Source organism: Ornithodoros turicata, chromosome 4 (genome assembly GCF_037126465.1).
Source record: "Ornithodoros turicata isolate Travis chromosome 4, ASM3712646v1, whole genome shotgun sequence".
Taxonomy (NCBI): Eukaryota; Metazoa; Arthropoda; class Arachnida; order Ixodida; family Argasidae; genus Ornithodoros; species Ornithodoros turicata.
The window spans coordinates 74,251,218-74,275,079 of NC_088204.1; the positions used below are offsets into that span (position 1 = coordinate 74,251,218).

At 45.9% G+C, this 23,862-nt stretch overlaps 1 protein-coding gene across 1 annotated transcript in view; it reads left to right on the top strand.

Annotated features, from left to right (window-relative positions):
• LOC135391868 (receptor-type guanylate cyclase Gyc76C-like) overlaps window positions 1-23,862 on the top strand; it is a 246,525-nt gene that overhangs the window by 170,960 nt on the left and 51,703 nt on the right. Inside the window, exon 3 of the mRNA XM_064622380.1 lies at window positions 18,193-18,264. Coding sequence (XP_064478450.1) covers window positions 18,193-18,264 — 72 coding nt within the window. The remainder of the gene's footprint in view (window positions 1-18,192; window positions 18,265-23,862) is intronic.

The window sequence follows — 23,862 nt, forward strand, 5'->3', positions numbered from 1 at the left end:
GGGGAAATGTAGCGACATTCGCCTGGAAAGCCCGAGAATATCACCGTAGAACGAGACAACCTCTCTTCAGTATATTGCGGTAGGTCACCGTAGAGTTTCCACAAATAAGCAGGGGGTGCTGTTTGCAGTGAGGTTCAACGCTGGTGAATTTGTTGACTAGGTCTTTTATTTATTTAACTGATTTATATAATTTGAGATCCCTTTTAGTGTAGGAGCCCTCTCGATATAAAGGTGAAGCTAGGTGAAGTAAGGTGAGGTGAGGTGAGGAAAAGCCCTGTACAAAAACATGACATCCGATCCTTGCAGTGCGAACGAAATTGTCAGTCACTTGGCCTGACCAATAAGTCAGTAACCTCGAAACTGACAGATAAGCTTAGTATGCATATGATACCCCCTATAAGGTGTTCAAAACAACGGGGCACAGAATACGTATTACTATCTCGCTGACGATATTATCAGCATCAACAACATAGCTAGACAGTCTTTGGCTCAATTGCACAGCAAACATTTGTACGTGAGGAAGATCCCGGGTCCATGGTCCGCTATCAGACATCCCCGAAGTCCTGCAGGCTTTTGTGCAGTTTTTTTACACACATCAAGTTCTGTCTGTCTATCTGTTCTGTCTGTGTGTTTTCCCTGGGTTTTCCATAGACGCTGTAGGGCAAATTTCGCCACAGTTCCCAGTGTGCCGGTGGATTTACTCTGACCATGAATGTGTTTTCTTTGGTCCCCGTTTCCACCGTTTTCTTCTTTCTTTTATGATTGTTCTTTTCTCTTTCAATTACGATAAACTGGAGTAGACGAACCATCGCCCTTCTTCACGGCCATCACGCTCTACATTTTATTTTTGTTCTCTCCCCAAACGAAAACAGCCAACTTTTAAAACAAGTTCCTGCGCACTGGCGAATCTTACTCGAAGATCTGTTTCACGACCTTATAGACACAGATGGTATGAGTGCTGTCTTAGTTGCTCTACATGCGTGTCAGTTGCACGGTTGTATGGGAAAGCCTTGTCAAAAAGAATACGAGGCGTCACAAGTGCAACAGAAAATGCGAGAGTTAAAAGGCAGATGAATTATTCTGGCAACAAAATTTAGTACGAGCCTCCGTACCCAGAGGGCGTCAGCTGACGTCAATAATCCACGCACACTTTTTTTTCTTCTCGAAACTGTGTGCCTTGTTCGGGAACTGTGTACTTTGTTCTGCTTTCACACGTTCTGCATCGAACTCGTTCCGACAGCGACCCCTGGGGCTTATCCCTTCTAATTAACGTCCACGTGAGAACGAGGCCGCCGCATATCACCTGTGCGACGCATTTATCCTGGTTCGCTGGGAAGCGCCACCAGCCAGCGTCCTGTGCGAAAAGGGTTTTAATTTCGTGGTCTCCCCCTGTGGTTCCTCACCATTCTGTCGCCTCCATACACAAGGACGGTGTCTCCCCCAAGAGGGGCGACTAATGAACGGACTTTCGATTTACGCGGGCCCACTGGGATTTCGGCTGACAACCGTGTGCTGAGTCGCGTTTTCTCCAAGGGCTTCTTGTCAGGCGACATAATTCAGGGTTAGCGAGGCAGTGTTAATATAAAGGGCGACGGTGCTGACTGCACCATAATGCGCCATTTGCGTGGCTGACCTCTCTTAACCGCTATCAAGCAAGCAAGCAAGCACCAACACGTGAATTAGGAAATTGTGTGTGCGTGGGTTGCAGTAATCGAACGGTTATTATAGATTTTTTTTCTCAAACAACCCCGCAGCGGCGGAGCTACAGGCATAAGGCAATCTCGTCACCCAAAAGTGTGCATACTCAGAAAGTTACACAACAAAGAGAAACGAACGCACCATGTGGAACTGATGCCTGTATAGTAACTATACTGATAGCACGCGTGTACTGTGCAGTTCCTGGGACATGATATGTCGCTCGAATCCAGTTCGACGTCCTTACGTGTCTCTGTCAGTACGTGTCTTCTTTATGATCCCAAGGCTGCAGGTTCGAAACCGGCTGAGAATGCCACATGCTGGCATTTTACAAGTTTCTTGGACACTTTGTCTTCCTTCGCCAAATAAATGTAGATATGTTAAAAGCACGGTCGCATGTGTTCCAGTCGATTTGGAGACTATGCTGTCATTTTATTTCTCATGGACCACTGACCACAGTGTCGAAAATCCCACGCGAAATGCTGGCATAGTTTGACTTATATTCGATGGAATACACGACAAGAGCAGACGCCGGATGGTGAGAGCACGCCGGAGTTCTCTCTCTGGAAAAACGAGAAAACGTCACTCCCTAGCAACCAATGAGGGCGCGACTTTGAGAAAAGCAATTCCGCTACGGGGCGTCTGGACGGCGCATTTCCTCCTCTGAGTCCCGCCCTCTCACTCCTCCAACTACAGAGTGACGTCACGTCGCCGGAGCCTCTGCAGCTGCGGAAGCAGCGCTGATATTTCAAAAATTCGTTTAGTTAATAATATACATGCACTTTTCGAACGAAAAAACGAGCCAAGTAGATTGTCGGCCGATGTCGAGCATTGTGGTATCTGTTTCATGGACGGGTTTCCCGTGCGACGGTCCCTTTAAAGTACGCGATGCCGTGGTCCAACCGAATCGAAGAACCGACCACCGTGGTGTCTATCATGATCATAGATAAGCCACTAAATAATTAAGACTTAATAATACAACTCTACTAAAATAATAATAATACTAAATATTAAAAATAATAATATAATTCTACTATAAATAATAATACTAAATATTAATAATAATATAACTCTAGTACTAAATAGTAATGATAAGAATAATACTAAATAAATCATTTTTAGCTAAATACATTCACGCTTAGCTTATTAACGTAGCGTATTTATAGCGACAATATTTGCAATGTCGGCCCAATTCTCGACCAAGATTGGACCAATATTGGTGGGCCAAGGTGTTGCGCTGCTTGGGTAAATAAGCTACGTTAATAAGCTAAGCGTGAATGTATTTAGCTAAGAATGATTTATTTTGTATTATTCTTATTATTTTGTACCGGAATTATATTATTATTAATATTTAGTATTAGTATTATTTCAGTAGAATTGTATTAGTAAGTCTTGTTTAATGACTCTAGCTTTACCTGCACGCCAAACTACACCAGCATCTTCGTCCTTGTTCGAAACCGCGTATACTGTGGCGGTACCCGCGAGCGGTTACTGCTCAGACGTGTTCGTTCGATGACCGCTGCATTAAAAGTGGGCAAACATCGGACATGTCGGTCACGTATAGGCACGACATTCTTTAGTAGTAGGGAAAAGAAAAGAAAGCAGCGTTTTCGCTGGACCCTCATTAGAACGTAACTTCAAGGATCCATACTTTTCAGAAATGCAGTTTGAACTTTTAGCATACGTTATATCGACCTTTTCTAACGCATTACTATAAAAGGGCGATACTTGAATCGCTTCTCCGCGTGCTCTAAGTGAAAGGCACCGAAAAACGCTGAATACGTTCCCAACCCTATTAACCCTGCGAAAAGAAGAACCTACATTGTTAAAACCAGAGAAGCCATTCTCTCATTACCCGTTCACCTTTCCATCGACCACGTTCCCCGTCTCCCGTTAGTGAAGACATTTAAGCGTTCGGCAGTTGATACTCTGTACAGAAGGCATATACAGTTAAGAAACGTGCGCTGTTAAAGCAGTCGTTAGGTAACCGCTGGGCGTGGCATACGCCGTTAAGGCGCCACTAAATGGTTACAAATCAGAAAAGGCTTCCAGAGAGCGTAGAAGGGCCTCGGGTTATAATAATGTCTGTCTTATGTGTCTGCTCATCTGTCTAATCCTATTGCTACGCATTCGTGCAAGCCGGGTGGATATGAATATTTATTAAAGAAAAAAAAAAGGAAACTCCAGCCAGACATGGTTCGCTTGCTATTCCTAGTTTGACAACGTGTGTGGGAAGGTAACGAACTGATAGGCTGTCTTGTCTTGCTGGAAAAATGCCTTCTTGATGGTGGCATTGGACGTTTATTGCTTTGCATGCGTCGGTGCGAACTGGATACAAGTCTCTCTTTTTTTATTTATTGATGTTTTCATTTGGTGTTTAAAGTGCGCAAGAAAGTGGGCGAACAGACTATCTTTTTTTTTTTTAATTTCGTGTTAGAACCGCGATGCAACTGTGTCTATGAGTGGCGTACAGACGTGGACAGTTGGGAGAGGACAGCAGGAAGGCGAGGGGGTTAGTATGCGTCCTGCGCCGACTTCGGGAGAAACTGCGCCGTCATTCGTCTGGAAAAGCTCCCAGAGAGCGCAGCCGGTGCGAGGATTCGAACCTGCGTCACCTCCCAGCCTCGGCGTGGAAAGCGGTGAAGCTAACCACCATACAACAGGAGCTGGTTGCAGACGATCTACTGATCCAGAACGAATTATAGTAATAGGCGCGGTTTCACCAGTGCATGCAGGTTGACATTTGAACCGAGATCAACGGCCCCTTAACTTAACTCTGCTTCACTAAAGGGAGTCATTGTCACTGAAACATTCACCACCTCACCAACTCACGTTTGTAAAAAAAAGAATTGAGTATCAGCTTCAAGTTTTAGCAACCGTTGATCTCGTTAACCGGCGTTTGGTGAAACTGGGCCCTATACTGGTGCATGCGGCAGCGCTTCAATTCAATTCAATTCAATTTATTAACACCCAAAAATCCCTGTAGAGGGCGTTACATGGGTGGAGTGGGGTATAACTGGCGTAAGAAACAACAATATACACTGTAGCTAACTAAGAACAACATAAGCAAGATGCAGAAATACGAGATGTGAGATGATGGTTGATATTGTGGGTTACTTTTGAATGAGTCGTGTAGTCATGGCGACTATGGAAGCGCGGAAGCTGGAAGGGTCGATAATAGTAGAGACATTAGGGGGGAAGGTCATTCCATTCAATCAGTGTTTTAGGGGAAAAAATGAATTGGCGAAAGGAGACGTGACCTTGAATTCGTGATCCATGCGGGGGTGAAATCCGACAAGGTGGTTTTGATGTAGCAGTGGTGTGTGCTCGTTGTTGGATAAAGATGCGATATTGCATCGGTGCACAGGAATGCAATTTTTGTTTGAATAACACCTCTCACTGTGCTATCAAGGTGTTCCTCGGGGTTTTTCCTCGCACTCCGGTAAGAAGATACATATTCGCAGGTGTTAAAAATATTTGAAAGTGCGTACCTATCTCTTGAGCTCGAATACGAGCGACTATACAATATACTAAATAAATGGTCGCGTAAAACTTTCAGGGAACTAAGCGTTCTCGTTAGACAGCGGTCAACAGCTGTTCAGAGAGAGAGAATGAGAAAGAGAGAGAGAGTGGAGTCATACAATCATCCGTTTTACGAGACGATTGGAGCGAACATGAAATACCCCACAAAACGTATCCTTTTCTTCCGCACCTGTTTGCCAGGTGTGTCTTTTCTGTAGTCGTGAACAATAGGGCAACACGGAACACAACTGCCAACCGTCAGTGGAATGAGTAATAAATCACACGTATATACCAACGTAAGGACCCCGTGTGTAATATGTGTTTCATCTCTATACGCGATCTCGGCTTCAGAGAGTGGAAGCAGAATATGAATAAATAGAGAATTTTAAGTATACCGTGATCCCGGTACAGGCTACAGTACGTGTCTACCCGTGTCTACGGTATCTTTAGTATAGTTGTAATTTAATGGCAAAGAGGTCAAAAGGGGGAGGAGTAAAAATCGTGCGGTATACTGTGACTGGAATTTCCCCCTAAAAATATAACCAGATATCTTGCGCAGATTGCGTCTGACCATTTCAAGGACGGATAAAGGATCCTCTTCGTGAACCACGTCGTGTACAACACAACGTTGTTTTGCACGTGGTATTTCAATAAGTCGTCGTGTCCTTGAGCTGTTTAATACAAAACTAGATTCCCTCGTGCGCGATAAAACCCTTCTTATTCGTTGCTGGCGACGCTGCAATGTTGCCATCTCGCTTACCGAGTGTGACGCACGCGGGGCCATGGTGGTGCTGCTGTCGAGTTTAGCAGCGTGATACCAGGTAGAGGTCCTTTCGCTTTGCACAAAAGAGTAATGACGTCACCGCCGGCGGATTCGTTTCTTTCGCTTTGCACAAAAGAGTAATGACGTCACCACCGGCGGATTCGTTTCTTTCGCTTTGCACAAAAGAGTAATGACACATCACCACCGGCGGATTACAGCCAGTATATCAAAACTCTCTTATTATTGCAGTGACACTCGATAGTCACGACTTCCAACATCTCTGCTCCATTTAAAGCTTCACTGACACACTTTTTGTAAATACGAGCATCGGGTAAAAACACCGTACGCTCAAGTTTACATCACCACCTGTCGACGAATATGGACTGTCTGTCCCGCTAGGCCTAGCCGTCTCTCTCACTGACCTACCAGCGACACTCAGACCCATTTGTCTTTCTTCTCCATTGTGTCGCCTCCTCATCCAATCGTTCTTTATCACGAACCACTTTCCCAAATTCGTTGTTGTCTACGCGTCTATGTTCCAGAATCTTCCCGCTCGTCGATACGCCTTCCTTGTTCTCCATATCGCTTATATCTATTCGCTGAGTAAGCTTGTGTTGCACAGCGCTTTGCAGTCTATCCCAGCCGATGGGAGTTCGGATATAGCGTCGTATCCGGTTATAACGTCATTTGTTTTGTCTGGCTTCTTCCCAGGGCAGACATTGAGGTATTCTTTGAGCTTCGTGAGCATAAATTTACCTGCATGAACGAAATGTGAGATCTGATAAACCAGATCATTGGCTAACACAGTACACAAATACACATTTCGTGTGCTTTAGGAGTTACGTATGGGTATATAAATGGGTGTCTACGAGTGCCTGTGTCGTCGTTGTAATTGTGCCATCAGTACGTTGGTTGCGTGTTATGTACCATCCGGATATAAATATGAGAAGAAAAAAACCTCATATAAGACATGTCTGTGTACGTGGTTGCCACGGTAACTGATGGCCGTTACGTGCGATAGACGAAACAGTGCATTATGCTCACATTGCCCTTACCGTACACGGATAACTTGTCACACTCTGATGAGCAATACATCGGCATCCATTAGCTGATTATCTATTTCTTTTTGTTGTTGTCAAGAAAGATACAAGGACAACGGAAAGGAGGAAATACATGCGTTTTCTGTCACTCTCGGCGGCTTCACGCATGGGCTAGCATTGCAGCTGACGGCGGTACGCTGAGAATCCCGCGATCTAGGTTTGTCATGCTTTACGAACTCGTAGATCCGTCAAAGCACACGGGATATTCCGACTCGATCCAATCTCTTTCGGCTTCAAGAGGATTATACTCTATCCGCTAAGATTATGCTCTATCTGATCATATCGCCTTAGCGTGTAAATATGCTTGCTTCCTATTCGTGGTAACTGGTTTTGAAAGGCGAAACCCATGTAAAAAAGAAAGACATTCCAGTTGTGCATATCATACTTCGTCGGGGAATATATTATGTTCTTGATGTAATAGGGTAAATAAATGACTATAGAAAGTGCGGTTGAACCGACATGTCAAATATTATATTTGAACACATTCCCCAACAACACCCGATGGATATCTGAGGGACAACCACCGGACGTACGAATTTGTTAAGGAATTATTCATACATCCAGAGGATATTCGGTGTTGTTGTGGCCATTACTCTACGAAACGTCGGTGCTGACAAGGTGTAACCCGGCTGAATGCGAAACCGAACCTTTTCCTTTCATCCGCCGTTTTCTTTCACAATTTTTCACTAGCGATCTCTATACAAGGTTCTAGCTTGGAGCTGCTTCTCTCCGCTGGCAACACTGGTGGGGACTCCGATGCCGTTTTTCCGTCTGCTAGCCGCTTCTTTCCTGATTCCTTTCGCCCAATAATATTATTCTTAGACTCTTACACTTTAAGAACACGGAGGTGAACCGATATCCCACAGTTCAAAGTCCCAAATCGGCGCCTGGCAACCTGTAGTCAACAAGCTTGAACTAACTAACATTGGTGTCACAGCACTGCGTATATACGGGTCTCTCTTGAGTCGTGATCATAATCTAACCAACGTCGCTTTGTTTTTTTGTCGCTCCAGCCCGTTCGCCCCGCTAGACCTGATCGTCGCTAAGATGTGCATGTCATTCGCTCGAGCGACTTCGATGAACATCGAAAACCAGCTCCCGTGGCGTAGTGGTTAGCATGATCGCTTTCCACGCCGAGACTGGTAGGTGACACGGGTTCGAGTCCTATCACCGGCTGTGCTCTCTGAGGTTTTCCCTGGGTTTTTCGAAGACTTTCCGGACGAAATCGGCACAGTTCCCCCTGAAGTCGTCCCCCTGTCCCTTACTCCTTCCTGCTGTCCTCTCTCCATCTGTCCACGTCTGTACACCGCTCATAGCCACAGTTGCTTCGTGGCGCTAACACAGAATTAAAAAAAAAAAGATGAACATCGAAAACACGGGCAGCCTCCGCGTTGCTCAGTGATATCCTATAGACTCTGAAACACGGTCACTCTTAGACCTCGCAGATAGAAGCTTTGCTTTAGGTATTGGAGATTTTGAGATGTCGGATTTGAACGCTGGGATATCGTGGTATATACGAAAGCAAACCACAGGAAGACATTTGGGAGCAATTACAGGTCCTGTTCCCCCAAAAAATTCCGCTCCCACTTTGCTTCCTGCACCCTAAACGTTACTCCCTATAGCACTGAAGACAGTCTATACATCTCACAGACTTCCATGCATTTAGTCGTTAAAGGGACTACATTTCCGAGAGTCCGTGACTGGCTATATGATGTGGTTGCTTCGGTTGCAAGACGTGGGGCCAAGCAATATATGTAGGGAGTCTTGTTGCCCGTCGGGAAATGTTAGCTATCAGCCAAATTTACAAGTATGGCAGCTGTGTTGATACTTTAAGAAACTCGATGCCACTTGAGAATATTCTCCGGTTATGCTTCTCTGGCTCCTTAATAAGACGACAAAAATGCCTCAAATCATTTGCGGAAATCGTTAGCCTAAATGACTTCGTTTAAACGGTACTTCTGGAGCGGTTTTCGTCACTGGTATTTGAATGAGGTCGGAATTTGATACGCATACTGAACCGCAAAAAGGAAATATCAGCCCGAAACCGTTTGCGCTTTAAAGTGCAAGCTGTGGCGTTTCTACGCTTTAGGCTAATAACAGGTAATTCTGTAGTCGTCTTGCCGATTAGATGCATAGCCTGTAACTATTAGCCCCTTCCATAAATGCAGGGAAGTGTTGTGCGAAGCAAAGGAATAGTTGCTGCTCTGGAGGGTGAATTATGGTACTAAAATGGAGGGATAAGGCAATCTGCGGGTCTCGAAGTTGTAATTACTCTCCAGTTTACTCTCTCCCCCCTCTCTCTCACTCTTTCTCAATGTATGCAACATTCTTATTTTGGATGCGGTCCACCTAAATTCGAAATGTCTGGAAATTACTTTTAACAACTTTTGTTAGCTTTCAGGCCACGTTAGCGTATTCGCTTCGAGATCTACCTATAGAGGGCGAAACTGTCACATTCCCAGGGTGGAAAACACGCCGGCCGATGTTCTGGTTGATGGTTCATTTCCGTAATTCTTGTGCATATTCATTGGGAAGATCGCTTTGTAGTTTCCCTTTCTTCTCTTCTGAATAACGCGTCCTGGAGTAGCCAGTCCCGAGTGGTACGGGACTAACATCTCCATTTTTTTTTCTTTTACAAATCTGTCAATCAATCACTTTTGGCGGGATGGTACGATACTGTTCGGCTTCGGCTCCCCAATGCTCCGCCTACTGCATTGAACGTGGAATAAACGTGTCAAAGCAGACGTCGCGAGGAAGCTATCCACAGTACGGTAGTTCATCGTTTCTCCGCAGCGCGGCGCCGACACCGTTCGATCTCGGAGCGTCTCCGATTGTGTTGAAGTCTCGTTTCCGCCCCTCCCCCCCCCAGCCCAAAAAATAAAAAAAGTAATGTATAATGGAGTATGTCAAATCTAAATACACTCCACGTAAACATTTCGAGACGCTTTATTAGCAACTAATCGACGCTTATATTGATACGCCGAGTGGCATGCCTCTAGCGATTGAAAGAACTGCGAGCCGAAGATGGCTCACGCAGCTTATCGGGGACATATTGACATTCCTAACGTGCTATCGCACCACGACATTGTCATCGGCTATCTGCTGTCCCCAGGGCGACAGCATAGTTTCTCAAAGGAAACGCGCAGAAGAGCGCTTTGTCTACATTCCACAGTTAAAAGAATTCCCGGCGATACTTTTGTCACGGCTAAAAACAAATCCCCGCTTCACTGTGCGAGATTCGATGCCTTTAAATGTGGCAACAGTTGGAATACAGCGTTGCTACGGCAACGTGCTTTTGCTGCGGAGAAAACAGGTGATGAGAAACGGCAGCGTTGCTGCGTCTGAGTACTAGCTCCCTCTGTGTACCGTGATGAGAACCGCGTCGCCCGCCATTTTGTCTCCAAAGCGCAGCACGCGCTGTGATCACAAAGCTTTGCACTTAACACTTAGCTATACACTGCACTTAAGAACCGGGTATATGAATAGCAGAAGATGTTTTTTGGGGAGCCGGTGGAAGCAGAACTGCAGCGTCCAGACCAGTGTTGTACGCGCTACCAAGACGAAGTAACGCAATACCGATACCTGCTACTCCACAAAAAAGTCGCGCAACACTGGCGTCGCCACAAATTTGAAAAAAGTAATTACGCGATACCGCTGCTGCTCCCGAATAAAAGTAACGTAAGTACGATGCCACTGCATTTCCGCTACCGTACACTTCTGTAGGAAACACCTTACCGTAGGCATATTGTTGCGGAAAATGTCTAACGACGGTGCAGTTTTTATGTTCCCTTATGTGACCTATTTTTTTTTATGCAAGGAATACCACAAATTATATTCCTAACTATTCCGTTGCGCTTAGCTTATGAAGTAGCTTATGCGAGTTCGTGAAATTGAGCAAGAACGTGACATCAGTCTGTTTGACTAAAAAGTATCTAAATGGAATAACAAGAAAAAAATTCTGTTTCCCCGTTATCTCGCTTTTTTTTTCTCTGTGTTCCCCGTCTTCGGGTAGTAGCGGTAGAGGAGAAAGAGTCCGCCGCTACCCATATTTGTAGCGGAAATACTTTTCCCGCTACCAATTTAAAATATAGCGGTATCGCTACTCCGCTACTGAAAAGAGTAGCGCCGCTCTATGTAGAACAATGCGCCCAGGCATAGTGACCGATGACATCGAAATGGCGGCTTGGCTGCGTTCGCTTCTGCAAACGGTGACTCCACCGACAGCGTATTAACGCAACGCCATGTACGCTAACAGAGGTCTCACTGCTGGTTGAACGTGACGTGACATAACGCTTTCACAGTCCGTAACCATAGAAACGACCCGCCTTTGGCCTCATTAGCATGCACTCGTATAGTCACGGCCTTTTTTGTACTTGAAATCGTCTGCCGCGATTGGCTGGACCAGACGACAACGTACATTCCATATACTTCCGTAGCGATCGCGAGAAAGGCGGGCAGCGTCACGACTATCGCGGGGAGAGGGGGGGGGGGCGTCCTGGGCCGACTTCACAGGGAACTGTGCCGCCACCACCACAGACCGCCACTAACCCCGAGAGGGAGGAGGCACCCAACAGGCCGTCTTCAATCTTGGAGGCGTTGACTAAAAAGGAAACTTCGCTTTTCGACGGTGGTTGGAGAATCTGAGCTTGACGCTTCCATCGGAACTGCCCCGTTAACGACGTTGATGAAATGAAAAGACGAGCGTTGCCGCATTTTAAGGTGCATCGTGATGCCTACTAGAACACTCATTAGTGCAACATATTCATGCGTGCAACATATTCATGCAACATATTCAGTGTGGACTGCTTGCGTTGCAGACTTTGTACGATCCTGTCCTATGGAGTACTACCGTCCTTCGTGACGTTTCAGCGTTTCAGTCCTCTTGATTCGGCTCTCCACGCTGTTGTGTATTCATGTTCGTTATTCTGTATTATGAAACATAATAGTTACACTTTCGATGTAAAGCGTTCTATATAGAAATTCATTTTTTCGTACAGTGTAACACTAAAGTGTGGTGACTTCGAAAAAGAAAGAAAGAAAGCTAAAGACTGCAAGGTGACATGGTCGAATCTCAATAGAGGCTATGTCTTATAGTTCCTGTCTGTTGACGGTCATTGTCCTGTTTGTTGATCCAAGTGGTGTACATATACGGTATCCTCTGAAGCCAGCCCAAGACGCATACTGAGCTCCCTATCTCACCTTTCCATTCTGCTGTCCTCTCTCCATCTGTCCACGCCTGTACAAAAGTAATAACGATGTCAATATTCTACTTTGAAAGAGAAAGCGCGCCAAGGTTGCCATGTTTAATCTCCATCATAGTGTCTTACCTCATAAACATTGTCGTACCTTCGAACTTTAAACCTACTTCAATTACAGCTATGCCCGTATCGCAGGTCACGGTATGAGACTTCCATTCACCGAAGGTTGCCAACACATTATTTCATCATGCGACAGGGCTCTGACTTCACTATTACATCTAGCGTATAGTCGAAGCAAATTTACTTTACTTGACTTTACTTTTAGTTTTATTTACTTTAATGTACTTTAGCGGATGAGCTCGAGCTTTACTTCGCAGTTGAAATACAGAAACGTTTCATCATCATATGCTCGTGAGATTGAATGCCGAATGGACCTCCGGTTCCAATTACATCTTGTGAGTTATGATGAGTTCCGGTGAAGCCGTCGTCTGCGTGTGAGAGGGTGACGGAGGAGAGGCTACAGCTGTCGCACCTTCCATTTGTGGAAGTGATCCCTGGAAACACGTATAGAGATGGGATAGGCCTGCTCCGAGATCATTCCTTTGGGAGTTGAGATGGGTTTTTTCCCTTTGTGTTTGCACTGGTGCCTGCGAGATGATATTCCATGTCTTGAATCTGTGGAACGACTTTGTGGAACATTCGTATGGTTAGACACAGCACGGCTGGAGCAGTTGGTGGAAGAAACACTGCTTTTATGCGATTCTTGAGCATTACATTGGCATGATTACTTGATACAGGTTGGTACAAAAGTTTACGGAACGCGCGAGCGGCGTACTTTTTCTTCGGTGCGACACCCTAGCGGTTGCGAGAAGCGGGTGAGTTCACTGTTTCTGAGGGGTGGGAGGGTGAGCGACACACGGTGGTAGTTCCGGTGTCGCTTGGGTGTGCCTGGGAGGGAAGCTACCGCTGTGTGTCGCTAACAGCTCCACCCCTCCGAAACAGTAAACGCACCGGCTTCCGGCGGCCGCTAGGGTGTCGCACAGAAGATAAGGTACGCCGCTCGCGCGTTCCGTAAACTTTTCTCCCAACCTGTACAGTGGTAGATTGACTTAGAGCGAAGCTATCTTGTCCTGTTGAGTACACAGTGAAGTTCAGAGGCATCCTTTGGCTGGAAGACAGCAGTAGTTCGAATTAAAGATGGTCAACTTGATCGGAAACGCAGCAGTCAAGGGGAGTCAAACCCGCTGCCTGCCATTTCGGTGACCAGCTCGCGCGGCGTAGTGGTTAGCATGACCACCTTCCACGCCGAAACTGCGAGGTGACACGGGTTTGAATCACGGCACCGACCGTGCCGGCTGAGGTTTTCCCTGAGTTTTCCAGCAGCCTTTCCGGACGAATGACGGCACACTTCCCCCTGAAGGCGACCCAGGACGCATACTAACCACCCTGTCCTCTCTCCATCTGTCCACGTCTGTGCACCGCTGATAGCCACAATGACTTCGCGGCTCTAACGTGGAATTAAAAAAAAAAATATTTCGGTGTTGCGTGTTTGGGTGTCGTGTGGGTTCTGTGTTATGATTGTCCTTGCGCTTTTCACTGCTGCAACATTGTTTGAGAAAGGGACGCTGAGTTGGTGACCAGTGACATCACTGAGGGGTTTTGATACAAACGATCAAGTTGCGACTTCGAACTCGCGTCAGGAATTGCTTTTTCTCAGGCCGGACAGGTTTGATCGCTGGTATCTTGCCCTTAGAAGAAACTCTGGAAGTGTTCTTAAGGGAAAATGAACTATGAACGCAAACTAACGTAATTGTGAAATGTTAATTGAGTTCTGAAAGCCAGGGCTGCAAACGAAACAGGCTCGAGTGATTTTGCAATACATTCGCAATACAAAAATAGAGTGAAGATTGTGGTCCAGTTCAGTTCGGGCCGAAATAAAGTAAGTGGAGTGATAAATAATGAGCGAAAGAACGAAAAAGGGAAATGGCAGATACAGTCGCGTGTTACATTATCGCATGGTTAGTATGCAGTACATCCTTAAAGTTTTATGCAGCAGAGAGACAAGGACAGAGAATACCAGACAGGAAGGCTGCGTACTCACAACTAAACGAACTGGTCTGGTTCTTTCTGTCCTTGTCTCTCTGCTGCGTAAAACTTTTAAGTATTACTTACCAACTACCCCGTTCCTATACTTTAGTCTACGGTACATCCACCAGCTTGGTCTCCGCGAAAAACTACACAAACGCTCGCCGAGCATGGAAGTGTTTCGTTGGGGCCCTAGGACCCAGCACCTCCGTCGCGTGAAAAGGTAGATTTTCTATTCGGGATAACGTCGTCCTGAGGTGCTCCCGATACTGATACATATACTATATCGTTGATATTACAGTACGACACGTTCTGCGCTCTCTGCAAACCCACACACGAGGGCCTGCAACACATTGATTGATTATTTAAAAGAAAACCAGGGAGAAATTGAACTTGTCTCCTGAGTAGTTCTGCTACTCCCAAAACAAAACAACAAACAAACGAACAAACCAGAACAAACAAAAGTACAACACAAAATTCTATTGTCGCATTGGTTTGTTGCTAGAAAATGTCTTCCGATCGAAGAGCCCAAAACACTCATTAGACAAGACTTCTCTCAAGACCGCCTTTTTGTCTGCTACAAATAAGGACCAATGATACTTTTCTTCCACCACTAAGTTTTTCGGTCAACGGAAACAAAAACAACGAAACATAAACTAAGGTTCTTATTAGAAAAATTGGAAACGAAAACAAAAGACAAGTTCCCGAAGCGCTGAGTCCTCTTTCTCTCGCTTCTTCAAACTACTGAACAGCACTTCTCCTCCACTTTGTTTTCTTTGCTGTCGCTATTATTTTCCTTATCCCTTCCATTTCGGCCCCTGCTGTCGACATTAAACCCTGGAAACTGGAACTCTTCGCAGGCTTGCACACGAGCGGGGCCCTCGTTCCAGGTTAAATAGAGGGCGCCACGCTTCAATAGGAATTGCAGACTCATCTTTGCCCTCTTGCCATTTTAAGGGGCGACTTGAAGGGGGGGGGGGGGCGAATGAATTGAACTGCAGGCGACTCTTTCGAGAATCTGCATATCGAACGGCTTCTTTGAATCTGTCGTCGTATCTTATAACTGGGTAATAGAAGAACATGTAGCCCGAGGCATTTTTCATTTACAGGATGTTGCAAACAGTCACATATTTCGCGTTTTCGTAGTGAGAATGTGCATTCGTCAAATTCAATTAGTGTTTGCCTGTTTCGTCTGTTTTTTTCTTTCTTTCTTTTGCGGTCGCAGGTGCGAATATTTTGTTCGCAATATTGTTTTTTTCTCTGTCTGATTTCTTTTTATTCACACGAATATCTGCGACTTTTCGGCATGCCGTGTTTCCCGCGGGGTATGCCGGGTAATTCTCTCGTCAAAGTGGCATTGCAGTTTTTCTCATTCATTGTTCTCGCGTCTCATTATCTTGATGCTGGAAAAAAAAAAGTTACACGCTCTTCTGACTTTATACGAGGCCGTTGCCCCGCGGTGAATAACTTCCTTCCGCTCGACTAGAAATTAATCAAGGACAGCGTGGCTAACTCCGGCTATTTTCTTTTGATCTTTTCATCCTTTTCCTTTCCTCTTTTCCCCTTCCCTTAGCTGTTTCGTAGCCGTGATTTTCTTGTCTTTTTAACTTTCTATTTTTTTCTTCTTCTTAGCTCAATTATCTATGGGCCACATACCGTTGTCTTTCTTGCCTGCTAAAGAATTGACACAAGTAATTAGAAAGAGCAGCAGCGAAAAGTGCTTTAAAAAAACACATCGAGAGCAAAAAGCTTCAACGATTGCATTTTTCATTTCAGTACGCGACGCTTTACAACCTGTTCCTTATACTCGAAAAAAGAAACGTGTCCACCATAAATGATTTCTCGGCAAAGCTACCGCCATCATCCACTCCGTGCGGTCTAAAAATAGAACTCAGCAGACGTGTATCTAATATTCACTTCGCAGACGAAAGAAAGGAGCAGCAGCAAGGAAATATATGCCACAGTTAACATTCTGCGATTGTGCGTGAAATATCCTTCTCCTGTGACGCGATTTCCTTAATTATTTCTGGCTCGCAGTGATTTGTTGTGTAATTCCCCGTCCATTTTTCTTCGCACAGACAGACAGACAGAAGTGTCGTCTGTTTTCGTTTCCTGCACGTCTGCCTCTAAAATGTGAGAGTTATTCATAAAGCGTCGCCGCGAACTTTACTCTGAGGGGGGAAGGGGGATTTATTCGCAGAAAAAGAAAAGGGGAAGATATTACTTTGAGGAACGTTTCACGCGGCGGAGATCGTTGTCTTCAAAGGTAGCGAGAAAGGGATGTGACATGTCATTTACAATACTGACATGTCGTTTATATGCATTGAAGAAGAAAAAAAATGTGGACTTGTTTGTCGTCAGCATTCGCGTTATTTCCTGTCCCAGATGTACGAAAGTATAGCCGAGTTCGTTATATAAGTAGCAGTTTATCATGTATATACTTGCAGAGGACGATGCGTGTGAGCAACTTGTATCGCATCATCGAGTTGTTGGGTGTCCGCGGTCGGCTTTGAAGAGTTTGTTCATTACGCTGCCTTGCACAATATTTTTTCATTTTAAAGGAACCCTGAAAACGATCCTTTTCTTTCTTTCTTTCACTGCGGCGTGTTCTGCAACGAATAACAAATGGAATATGTTTGGGATCCGGTGTGTTATATTCATCTACTTCAATCACATGTATTCGCGGAGAGTACTATGCCTGCGCCAAATCGTCTCGTTCAAAATTGTCTTATTATATTGTATTATGATCTTATCATGTCATATTATAACGTGATATCGTATTTATATTTCTTTCTTTATTTATTTATTTATTTATTTATGCATTTATGACAATACCTCAAATGCCCATAAATGGGCGTTACATGAGGGGGGAACAAATGTATGCAAAACATCAAGACACTGAACAACATAGCTTCAGGTAGTAGACAACCGATGCCGAAAAACAGAAGAGTCTGAAACGGAAACAATCAATAATAGTGAGAAGTATGGTAAATTACCTTATAGTATTGTTATATGTATTATATGCCACCTCGTATTCTTATATATTACATATATGGTTTCAAAGCGATCATTTTATAAGGCCAAGTACTGTGTAGATCCGTCCGCGGTAAGATCACGTGGGGTGCCACGTGCTACTTCCACGTGACCGCCCGAATGTGCTTGGTTTGCCCTGAAATTATGCCTCCAGCACAGTAACAAAAGGGGAGAAACAATTAAACGATCTCACAACACATTAAATGGACTGTAAAGTGAATAGTGACCTTCTAGAAACTGTATGAAACTTCTGAAAGCTTGCTACGAATACAAAATTTGAATCAAAATTTTAACAGCATTTCTGCCACCGCATTTGAACGCGTTTCGCAGAATGTCAAAAGATGGAGCCATTTTTTTATGCTCTTCGTTCACCTCACGTGAATTTCATATTCGCCCTTAATACTCGCGCTTAATGTGCTAATTGTAGTTGGCAAATAAAAAAATGCGCAGCGTCAAAGGAGGCCAACGAATCTGCTTGGGAATGAAGAATATCGCCTCAGACTTTAATATGCGAGATGTAGAATTAAGATACCTGCGTTATATTTTTAGATAAGAATGACTGGAATTGGATTATTGATGTGGCTGTTGTATATCCACAGTTTCCGATATGTGTAAGTATATTTGTTCTTTTCTGGGACTTCGTTGTACTTTATTAGCTTGCTGTGTTCTGTTCCATAGTGTTTTCCTACTCATTTTCACAGAATGGAACTGCTGAAATAAAAGTCACGCTGTTGACGTCACTCTGACGTCAAATGATTTTAATTTTAACTCATACACCTCATTTATTCCCCTGCAGAGATGCACAGATTCAGCTGTGAGCGGAATTCAAAACTCGACCTTCGTTCGAACCGTGCCATCAGAAGCTTTGGTAAGTTTTCCTTTTAATTTGGTTTATCACTCAAATGTTCCACTAGCCTTGTCTTCCTTGTATCTTGTAAGCGCCTTCCATTTATTTCGAGAGCATACTTTCCCTTAGGTGGCGCTAAGTTTATCCGTTGAACGAATAAGTTACATTTCTTCCGTCAATGAGTGCGACGTAACTTATGGGCCGGCCACGGACTGCCTACTGATCCCAAGGTTGCGGGTTCGAACCCGGGCGAGCACGTGAGCAAATACAGTGTGTTGTACATGTTTTCCACTCGCTTTAAAGCAACATGAAAAGTCTCGAGAACAAATATGTCGGGAGAACCATGTAGCAATCACGATTACAAGCCTTGGAGCGCAAGAGACCTTTCAGTCTCGCGGGTCAGAAAACCTGCTCCCCTCGGCTGCCAGCGTGCAACGTCCAGTGCCTCGCCAATACTGAGGCGAACGCATTCTTTGTTTTTTTGTAGTCGCGTTTCGCACCGCCCTTCCCGCGTCTCGAGTGGTCGCTCTCGCTAGCAGATGATTCTCGGTGGCCAATGAAGAGTCCTTTGCCACTTGACGTCACGACATGCGAAGAGCGGCTGCGCGGGGACGCTGCCGCTGCGCGCTGTCTTCCAAAGCAATTTTCTCAGTAAATTCGCACTTCCCAACGGAAATATTTTGCGCGACGGTTCCTGAAGGTAGTATGCTCATATGACGCAGGTAAAAAAAAAAGATATATGTTCCAAGTGCCTTCCATTCTCCTTTGAAGGGACTGTCACATCTGTGCTGGTCGATTCCGAAAGTATAGCGCCCTTTTACTCCTCGGTCGTCACCGACAAAAACGCGACCAATCCGACGAAATCCGACGCGAATTCGTGCAGTTGTTTCTGTGCAATTTCATGCAATGCATGGCAAGAGCAGACGGCGGATGTTGAGCGCATGCCGAGTGTCCCTCGCTGGAAATCGGGGAAAACGTCACACGGACAAGTCCAGTCAGAGAGCACTCCTTGGCGACCGGCGGGAGTCTGCAGTTCGCGGAGACTCTCTGATCATATCATGGAACGTCGCTTCCGGACGTGTTCGTAAAGCCTGAAACATAACACCATGTCCCACGTGACATGGACACGTCACAACTCGCACTTATAAGCCAAAGTCGGCGTGTGAACGCGAAGCGGACTAGCTCGAAGACAATAGTCTGCGCTGCGCTCCCATACGAGTGCTTGGTCCACGTCATCGTGATGTTACTGTCGCTGTGTCTTCCTTAGCGGCTGCAGAGGGAGTGCGAACCTTTAAAACTCTGGTATTTAATAATAAGCTGTTTTCGGAGGAGATACTTGACCAAGTAGACTGTGACGCGTTGCTGGAACATTGCCGTATCCGTGTATTCACACGAACGACATTCTCGCGGAAGATTCTAGTGGAAGAAAAAGCGAAAACGCTGCTCACGGAGCCGAAGTTCCGTTAAGCTATGCGCCACTGCGGAGAAAGACGAAGAAGAAGAAGAAGTTCCGTCCCGTGTTACGTTGAACACTCACACGGTGCCGTCGGGAGTGGCGTACTGCACACTTTAGCAGACGTCACTTCGCAGACGACACCATCAGCGTCTTTTCCTGTCGTCTGCTACGGAGTATCTTATGGCTCTGTCGCAGGGTATTCCCCACCGTTAACAGTGTACGTGAAGGCACGACGCTGAACGCTCGGGATCACGTGACAGCAGAAAGCTACGACTTTTCTCGCATCTTCCGCTGGAGCGACATTCCGCGGGGAATGTCGCTCCTCTGAATACACGGCATCGGTCCCATAAGCGTGTTTCCGGATCCAATAGTCCCTATAAGGAACCCCCGGCCGAGCAGAATTAATCCACAGTCCGAACACTGTGGCGTCCTTCGTGTTCGTTCTTCTTTCGTGACATAGAGTCAAGCTTAAAGTGGGACTCCGCAAGCAAATCGCCGCAAAGGTTGTGGTATATCCGTAACCGCTGCGATGTCAGGAACATTTGTACGAAATATATCGTTCCAAAACCGCGCATATCTTATTCGAACGAATTTATTACGAAGCGAGCGATTAGTCTCTGTGAAGCGAGAGGGCACTGAAAGCAACACGCTGCTGATGTCATCCAGCATCAGTCAGGGGATAATGCAGCTTTCGAAGTAGACGACAATGCTGGGTGACATCCAGGTATCCTCCACCGGGGGATCCGCCGTATTGGGATTCTGCTCTTGGCGTTTCAATTTCGGCTTGCTATTGTCATGATTACCGAATTGATCACTCGGGCAAAGTGAATGCGAATGTTGTACTCGGTATCGAGGGTTTGGTTCGCGTTCGGTATGATGCTAACCTAATCCTTTTTTTTTTCGAATGCTCGCGAATTATCCCTTTAATTGATGAGCATGTTCCACTTATTCCAAATCTATGCTAACTATCTATATAAATTATACATTTACATCGTAGTGTAGTTCTCTGGTTTTATGTGTAAGTTCGGCATATGGTTCGTCAAGGAGCCCCTCTTATTATGGGATCATTGATTGCTACTCTTTGACTACGTTCACATCCCGTTAAATTTATTACCATGATATACTCGCGATTACTCGCAGACATGGGCGCAGATTTTGCGATTTGCGGGTAGCGGCTCAGTAGCGCCGCGGTAATATGCGGTTGAACTCACAATGCGGCCGCCGGGAGTGCGGCTAAACCCCCACAACACGCATGTGCAAAGCTTCCATTTTCCCACCCTCTTTGGTATTCGCCAGTTTTCATCGCGAAAAATATGGGAAAGCAACTTTTTTCGCACAACTCAGGACGACCTTTCGCCGTAGCACCTTTCACTGAGATGGCTCAGAAATTCGGCATCGCACATTGAAGTAAACATGTCAACAAGGAAACTTTGAAGGAAACAGCAAGCGCTCGTAGAAATGCCTCTCGTTCCTCTAAACTCGACCGCGTCCGACAACACGAGAGCTGCTTATCTGACCGTCTCGCAATTACACTAGCTGTTGCAACGTGAGTGATTTTCCTTCGCACTATAGACCGACGTTGTGCGGGTGTAGATACTGGGCCACAAAAGCAGCTCGTCTGTCCTTGCAACAGCTACAAAAAAAGAAAAAGAAGAAAACATTCTGGTGTAAATGAGATTAAGCTGCGAACTACAACAATGCATAAAAACGAAAATAAAAGCATAAGACACTTGCTTCGCATCCTTTTAAGATCAGTCTGTGAATTCGCATAACTGATTAGCAACCTGGATGGGAATTGTGTTACGCGCTGGAGATGAAGTCTACGAGCACGAGGCAGAAACGTCTGTGGACAACAGTTCTCATACAAAGTAGAACGGGCCATACACTCTAAGAAAAAAGGAGTAAAATGGGGAGTTATTGCAGCTGCTAGTCCCCTAGACTGCAGTTACTCCTTATTTTAGTCCCCCGACATTTACTCCCGCAGGACTGCAAATTGTCACTGAACTTCGCAAATCGTCTTCCGAATGCAACAGTCTACGTAAATAGTTGCTCTTGGTCAATTTGATGGTACCTGGCTCTATCACTCAGCGAACATAGCAACTTTCCACCACCACACAGTGAGAAACAGTTAGCGCTTCTTTCTTCGCAAATTGTGCCCTATGTATGTCGCAGTATTTTATATCACTCAATATATCACGGTTGACGGTTTGATTCAAAGAATATTTTCATGCGTGCGCACGAATTATGTATCTCGGACTCTTAGCGTGAACAGAGTGTGAGATAACAGAGCGTGAAATGCAGTCTCCACTCTGTGACATTCATTTACGTGCATTTACTCCCGAAGGGGACTTATTTTTTGTGGCAATGCATTTAGCCCCCAAAAGAAGTAGAATTACTCCTTTTTTTTTCTTGGGGTGTACGAGCGGTTGGCTCGTGGCTTGTATGGCATAGATACGGCCATACAAGGGCCATACTATGGTGAGCTAGAAGCTTCTAGCTCACCATAGCCATACGTCGACGAGCATCCAATGTTGTGGAACGCCAGGTGATGGCATCTCGCGTAGAGACGAAAAACAAAGGGTTGTATAACAAAGCTAATCTCCATTTTAATGCACGCGGGCGACAAAATTGTTACTTGTCACTGTATGGGAGATATAAGGCAGCCCGGGGGCGGTGGTAGTCGAGTTTTATTTCCGAGTGTTTGCCTGCCTGCTCTATAGGTACGATAAGTATATGCCGTAAACATAATTCGAGAGTAGAAACTCAGCGTCGTTGCAGGTGTGTGGATGAAATGGCGGTTGTACGTACAACTGCATCAGCATTACACACGCCGCGGGTGCGGGTTCAGCAGATGGGGTGCGAGCACGGGTACGAGTTCACTTACCCGCGCTCCCTCTATTTATTAGAGAGTTATAGCTAACCGTTACCGAGTCCACGCTCCGCTCCCCTCAGCCGGCGAGCGAACACGCAACTGCGCATGCGCGCGGCATTTGGCCGTTAGCGGGTGCGCGGAACGGGACTTCCGCTCGGCTACCGCGCTGTCTGAGCGGAGGGAGACGAGCGACCGTCCGCACTACCAGGTGTCAAAATGGCTGCCGCGACAGGTGAGCACCTGCCGCTGTCCTCGTCGTCGTTTGCTGCTGCTGAGGGCGATGCGTCTCAGCAGCGGCTCCGGAAGAGTTTCCGTGTCGAGGAACAACAACAACAACAACAACTAAATCATGACTATGGCCTGCGGTGATTCACCACTTGAGAGCAGTACACTACCCCATTACACGAGAAGGGTGAGATGTGAAATATGAAAATGAAGTTATGTGCAAGTACAACTCTTGAGCTCCCGTCCTCTGGTTGCGCAACGCTACGTCACACAAAAGGAAGAAGCACATGAAAGAAGCGCCAATGGTCCTTGAGATGCAGGGAAGGACCCTACAGCGTCTAAGGCAAGCCGGTAGCCAAGAGGAACTCCAAGAACATCAGAAGTCCTCGACGGTGTTGGACATGGCTCTGACATGGGCCAAGAATTGCAGCCAGGTTGAACGGCTGTCGGCTAGCACCACTCAGCTGAGCACAGAGTTGCCGCCTCTCCGTTTCGTAGAGCTTACATTCTATTAGGACGTGCTCAATGTTCGCTACGACGCCACATTTGGAGCATAGGCAGCTGTCACAGTATCCGATTCGGCACTTGAATAGACGATTTCAGAAATTGCATGGATGGCCCACCAGAGAGCGCCGTGTTGCGAAAGCCCCGCTGCACCTTGGGATTTAGTTTTCATGAGTCAGAGAAAAGAAGAAGAGCGCAAACGGTTTCGGTTTTCTCTCTCCTTCACCTCCCGCACCTTCGAGCAACAGGCAGACGAGCACGAATGTAAACCATTTCCCACGACGCATTGCGCGATGCGCGTGACTTGGGCGACGGAGGGCCCCCGTGCGGAGCACAAGGGCAATATCTGAAATCGCCTATTGGGGAGTGAAGGCTACGTTGAGACGAAGCCTGTGCAGGAGGGACGTAAAATAGCGTGGTAAACGGTCAGGAACTGAGAAGGACATAGTGAGATCCACCGAATACATGAGAGACCTGTCAGTGATGTCCCGACTCCACTGCTGGCGAGCTAGTGGCTGGATGAGCTCATTCAGAAGTGATCTCCTGTCTCCTCTTGATAACA